Source organism: Brassica oleracea, chromosome C1, assembly GCF_000695525.1.
Source record: "Brassica oleracea var. oleracea cultivar TO1000 chromosome C1, BOL, whole genome shotgun sequence".
In the NCBI taxonomy this organism is placed as follows: domain Eukaryota; kingdom Viridiplantae; phylum Streptophyta; class Magnoliopsida; order Brassicales; family Brassicaceae; genus Brassica; species Brassica oleracea.
In genome coordinates, this window is record NC_027748.1 from 35,598,123 (window position 1) to 35,604,466 (window position 6,344).

The 6,344-nt window shown below is 30.1% G+C and overlaps 1 protein-coding gene across 1 annotated transcript; it reads right to left on the bottom strand.

Moving 5' to 3' along the window:
* Window positions 1–859: 859 nt before the first annotated feature.
* On the bottom strand, window positions 860–3,796 carry LOC106315739 (beta-glucosidase 44). Its single transcript, XM_013753555.1, has 12 exons — window positions 3,510–3,796; window positions 3,323–3,381; window positions 3,147–3,222; window positions 3,002–3,073; window positions 2,834–2,921; window positions 2,475–2,727; window positions 2,248–2,363; window positions 1,918–2,138; window positions 1,800–1,831; window positions 1,615–1,717; window positions 1,326–1,506; window positions 860–1,229 (listed from the first exon to the last, which is right to left on the bottom strand). The coding sequence occupies exons 1-12, from the start codon at window positions 3,754–3,756 to the stop codon at window positions 1,133–1,135; spliced, it is 1,545 nt and encodes a 514-aa protein (XP_013609009.1). The 5' UTR covers window positions 3,757–3,796; the 3' UTR covers window positions 860–1,132.
* Between the last annotated feature and the right edge of the window lie 2,548 nt (window positions 3,797–6,344).

Genomic DNA, 6,344 nt, shown 5'->3' on the forward strand with positions numbered 1-6,344 from the left:
AAATGTTTTTAAATTAACAGTCTCTAAAATTTGAATCGCAATTTATTAAATTTCATCATTTGAATTCTTCTGTAAGAAAAAAACATTAATATATATAAGGAAAATATATTTTATTACTTCAATAATTCTTCTATATGATATTATTAGTAGAGTTTGCTGCTACTAATAATTTATTGTTTTCGGTACAAATAGCATTCATATTTCTGAGTTAGTAGTACAATTGTTTTTCTTGATTAGTAGTGCAATCTTTTTTATTACAGAAAATTCATATCATAAATTTATTTTGACTGTCAAAAAATAATACTATTTTCCAAAAATGGTAAAAAAATGTAATTCATTTTCTAAACAATATAATTACATTTTCAAGTTACTGAAAATTTTTAGTTAGATGATTTATTTTTTCGCATAGATTACATACTATTATACTATAAAATTATACCCATATCACATGTAAATATATTCTGAATTATATATTTCATTCAAAAGTTAATTTAAGATTGTTTGGAAAAAACATAACATAAGTGTAACAATTAAAATACATAATCCTTGCATGTTGATGAAGTGATTAAGTTTCTTTGAGGGCTGATGTAGTATTTATGTTAAATTATTTCTAAATTATCTTTGTTTGTTCTCCAAAGTTTGGAAAATAGATATATGTCGCCTTAGTCGTGTTTGTTAATGAATATTTTTATAAAATTTGATCAGTTTAGTATGATTAATATACACAAAAATACTTTATATCACAATTTGAATAACAAAATTGCCCGTAAAAATACTACTATCAAACATCATCATCACGGGACATTCATCTTTACTTGGAGATTCTTAAAACCACTTATTAACCATTCCTTTAAGATTATCACAACAAAATCAATAGTAACATGTTGAAAGGTAATTTTTCGCGCGTAGCGCGGACAAATAGATCTAGTCTACTTTAAATTTGTAAAAAGAAAATCAAATGAAATGAAACAAAATATAACATATTGAAATATACTCCATATGAGCTTCAATTTTTTGAAAGTTGTAAGAGTGCCAAAATGCAATTTTTTTGCTAATTGAACCTTTTATTAAACTCTTCAAACGATCAACTCCAAACCTTACAATCTAAATGCATCCATGAACACATGCGAGATCATTTCTTGTTTCGTTTCAGAAGTTGCATAAACCATTGTGCAGACATCTTGGGGTACCTCTTCAGGGTCTTGTAATCAACATAGACGATCCCGAACCTTTACAATAAAGAAAAAAAAATACATAAACAATAATGCTTCCATGTCCTCAGAAATATCACACATAATCATTGATTTAACTTAACTAGCGTATACCTTGAAGTATATCCCGACAGCCATTCGAAATTATCAAGCAATGACCACGCGAAATATCCCTTCACATTGGCTCCATCATCCACAGCTTTCTTAAGTTGAGTTAAGTAATCTTTATAGTACTTGATTCTCGTTGTGTCGTGTAGTCCTTGAGCTAGAGTAACGTTGCCTGGATCATCCATACCTATAAATGTATATAACATTTATTAGACGTCAATATTTCTATAGTTTTTTTAGAAAAATAGTACAAAATAAAGAAAACTATAGTAAGAGATTTGTGTGTCTTTAATACCATTTTCGGAGAGAATCATAGTTGGGTTGCCGTAACGTTCCTTCATGTACATCAAGGCTTTGTACATTCCCCATGGTACGTTGTATAACCAATAAGAGTACGCCTATGGTAAACGGAATTAAATTTAATTTACTCATTAACTAATTAGAGTTAAAAGAACATCAGCAAAGGTTAGTAAAGCTCACCCTTGGACCGATTGGCTTCCCCAACTTTGCAACTGTAAGTATATTAACGAAAAAAGAATTGCAAATAAAAACTCAAAATCTACAGATAATAGTCATATGGAATGTTCCAAGAACTTACACCCGAAAGTAGCATTCCAATCTTGTTGGTAACCCAGCTCCTTAGGTATGGTGGCGTTATGAGTATCTGACATGAAATAAGTTGTGTATTGGTTTATTCCCACGAAATCTATGGAACCTTTCACCATTTTCACTTCCTCCTCTGTAAATTTCGGAAGCCTATCTTTCACGATATTCTGCATTGTCTGTGGATACTCTCCGTATACTATTGGGTGAATAAACCTTCCAACATTATTAAAAAAGTGCATTCTTGTAAGCCTCCAAAAGAAAAAGAAAAAGAGTAATTGAAAAACATGAGTAATTTAGATGTTTTAGCGCTTTAAACATTTACCATCCGATATGGAAGTCTCTTGCCCTTTGAGCTGCAAGATAATCTGCTTTACTTCTAGTAAGCGGCTCATACCAAACGAAATCTAGAAGAATCCCAATTCTTCCTTTTTGTTTCGCCTGAAAATTTTCACACAAAAACGAGTACTCAGTAATTACTAATTAGTTCAACAAAAGAGTCATATATGTTTCTTCACACCAATAAAAATCCACTTATAAGTTGTTGTTTACTTGGTAATATTTGCGGTATCTTTGGGCGGCTGCTGCATGGGCCAAGATAAGGTGATGGGAAACAATGTATGGCTCAGTACCTGAGTTCCCCTGTGTGCAGTTTCCATACGATTTAGAGCATCTACCCGGTGCGAATATACCATTATCATAACCCAAGGCAGCTACCACACGCGGTTCATTAAACGTCATCCAGTTTTTCACTCTATCTCCAAATATATTGAAACAAAACTCTGCGTAATCCGCAAAATCATTCCTGAAAATTTGCATCAATTATAGATTACAACTTTAATCCGGTTATTGATTTGCATTTGAGACCAAGAAGAGTATGGGTATATATGTAGTTGGAAGTTGGTGCTTACACAACTTGTCTATCAAGCAAGCCTTTATACTTCTTTTCCAAAGCCAATGGAAGATCGTAATGGTACAGATTTGCATACGGTGTAATCCCTAGGTATTCAATTATATATTCGTTATATATTTTTTTCTAATCAAAATCAGTTTTATATGAATGTGTTATAATTTTATACCTTTTTGGATCAAATAATTGATCAATCGGTTGTAATAATCAACTCCTTTCCAGTTGATTTTACCGGTTCCCTCTGTCATAAAGCTTGAAGTTACACAACATGAATCTTGATCTAAAATATAAACCATAAATGATTACTAATATACCAGGGAATATTCTGGACCATGAAATGGAAAATCTATAAGCATCGAAATTAAGTTTCTTCATCAAATCCACATCTTCCTGAAATGTGATTATCATGAACACACATGTAAATATAAAATACATACTTATAATGATTCACTTAAAAAAATATTTGAATCTTTAAGCTCAGTCGCTTTACCTTGTAACGATGATATTGATCCACTGTTAGCTCAGCCGTGGCATTCTTGGCGATAGTCCCTGTTTAATTTTTGTTTATATCATTATTAATTAACCAATCATTGATATTATGATTTGTTTCATTAAAAAAAAAAAAGATATTATGATTATGTAACCAAACAAGAAAATATGTTTGAAGTGTAGTTTACCAGGAATCTTGACGAAGGCGTCCCAAATGCTTGGGCCACGACCATCTTGATGAGTTTCGCCTTCGACCTGATAAGCTGACGTGGCTGTTCCGAACAAGAAGTCCTTTGGAAAACTCTGTCTACTTAGACCGCCGGTGTCCAGTTTAATCTTCTCTCCGAACGGTGAGGATTCGCCGGAACTGAAAAAACAGAGGAGGATGAGGGCAAGAAGAAAGAGAGGCCACGGAGGTGCAATGAGGTGCCTCATGGTGGTGAGTGAGTTCTGACTGTTTGTTTGAGGATGATACAACTTGTGTGTCTTTAAAGGTTATTTTATAGGCTCTTTTTAAGATTTTATTTTGAAAATAATAATAATACAATGATTGACAGATATGTGAGGATGCAATTGAGTGATTATTTACCATTTGGATAAGACTGTGATTTAAATTATGGTTTTAAATATATTAATTGTTTATGATTATGTAATATTTTTGCAGGTGGGATATTATGAAAAATCTTTTACAGTAAAAACTATATAAATTAATAATACTTGCACTATGATAATTTATTACTTTATAGATTTATTAATTTAAAGAAATTTTTATTTTGTACATTTATATTTTAAGAGTATAATTATTTATAAAAATGAAAAATATTTCATTCACGATATTATATTGATAGAACTTTATAAATTTAAATTTCATCTTTTTGATTAGAGTATTTGATATATTTTATGTATATTGGCTACATTAATACACCTTTATATGATGTTCAACGAAATGAAATAGAAATCAAAGATGAAATTTATTTAGAAGAAAATAAACAAAAAAATGTTTTATGTGTGTTTATATAAAAAAAATATATATAGTAATTATTGGTTTATGATTTTAATAAGACTATATGTTTACCTAAGCCTTTTTTAAATACTATTATTTCGTTATTTTACCGAATAATGTTATATTTCACATCGGCTTAACAAGAGACCAGAAAAAAAATTATTTTATTTATCATATCTATTAGTTTATCGAATAATAATTTATAAAAAAATTACTGTATGTACAAACAGCAAAATTGATTTGTAAGATGGATAAAATGAAAAAAAAAATGTGGATGTTCACCAGTTTCAGATTTTTAGACCTAAAAGAATACACAACTTTGTCAACAAATCTCCAAAATTTGGTAAAGATCCTTGGTCAAAGAAAAATTTGGTAAAATATCTTGCATAAATAAGTAAGTTTAAAATACCAAACTCAGTACCTTTTTGTCAAATTTTGGTAAAAAGTTAAATCAGAATTTTTTTTTTGTAAAATTAAAATGTATTCATCCAGAAAGAAATTTTTTTTTACGAAAACAGGAATTAAATATATAACAAAACTCAAATCCGGTTTCTTATAAACTTATAAATAAAACCAGAAACAGAGCCACACAATTAAAAAACAGAACAATACAATTAAAAACAGAGGAAGTTAAAATTATTGACACGTGTTACGCGATTATCCATTTTTATATAACGTATAATAACATTTTCAAAGTACGTGTATCTCATTAAATAAGTATGTAACATTTGACCAATAAAAAAAAGTATGTAACCAAAAAAGAGTTATTTACGCTCTAAGGCAGTTTTAAGTTTTTAATAACACTATAGGGCAGTTATGACTACTCAGGTAGTTTTTCTTAACTAAAATCACTCATCTAACTAAATGGTCCCACTTTTTTTGAAAATTAGTCACTTTTCTTATTTTCTCGGGACTAGACATTTGAAACTTAAAAACTAATTAAAAAATTCAGAAATTATCAAAGCCTCTTTTTCACATCTTCACAATTTTCCGCCGTATCCGGAGCAATTGGTTGACGTCGTACTTACACTGTCGTGGTCTGTTGTGGTCATTGGGTCGGGTTTTTTTTCCGCCGCCGCAACACTTCCTTTGATATGATGTGTTGTGTCTCAACTCATCTCTTCTCGTTGTGATTCATCGTCGCCGTGACCTTCATGCCTCTCTTATGCGCTCTGAAACTGGCATGATAAGCTTGAGAGCAACAAAGGCTAATTTCGACATTTTTGCATATTTGGTCCCTAAACCTATTGTTATTTATTTTGTAACCCCAATATTTTTAAAATGCGAAAATTGATCCTTAATTTTGTCTCAAACTTCAGAAATTATATTTTAACCTCTTGTAATACGAATACATCTATGAAAATACAATTAAACTAAAGACATACCTAAATGACTTAAATGAACAAAAACAAATATAAAGTATCAAAAAAATATGTACACCGAATTGTACGACAGTACACATGTACAACAAAAATCTATGTACACAAACATTTTTACCATCCATATGTACAACAATACACATGTACATCAGATTCACATGTACAACTGGTGAATTTTTCGTATAGATTTACAATTTTAAATGAATTAAATGAACTAAAATCAAGTGCTAAAAATGAATAAGATTATTAGTTATGAATAAAACATGTAATTATGTGTACATCAATTGTCATATATGTTACTTGATTGATTTATTTTGTTGTTTATTTTGGCATTCTGAGTAAGCAACAGTCAATCCATCTATATCTTAAAGACACCACATATTTCCAATCACCTTCTATGTACACGAAATGCGGTGTACAAAATCACATTGTACACAAAACAACAATCTTTCTACACGGAAGCATGCTCACATATTGAAACAAATCGATGGGACGAGATTTGCGGAAAATATTTCATAGGCACACATGGTTATGCATTAAAAGCTAGGTCTTGGAAGGTTATTATTCTTGTTTAAACACATCTAAAGGTATTTACATGTTTAAAATATTTACTTTCAAAGAAATTTACATGTACACTTATG

Coding starts and splice junctions, on each gene's coding strand:
- LOC106315739 (XM_013753555.1), bottom strand. CDS start 3,756: ATGAGGCACCTCATTGCACCTCCGTGGCCTCTCTTTCTTCTTGCCCTC. Junction 3,074..3,146: donor ATGGTCCAGAATATTCCCTG/GTATATTAGTAA, acceptor GCTTTATGACAG/AGGGAACCGGTAAAATCAAC. Junction 1,230..1,325: donor CTGTCGGGATATACTTCAAG/GTATACGCTAGT, acceptor TTTATTGTAAAG/GTTCGGGATCGTCTATGTTG.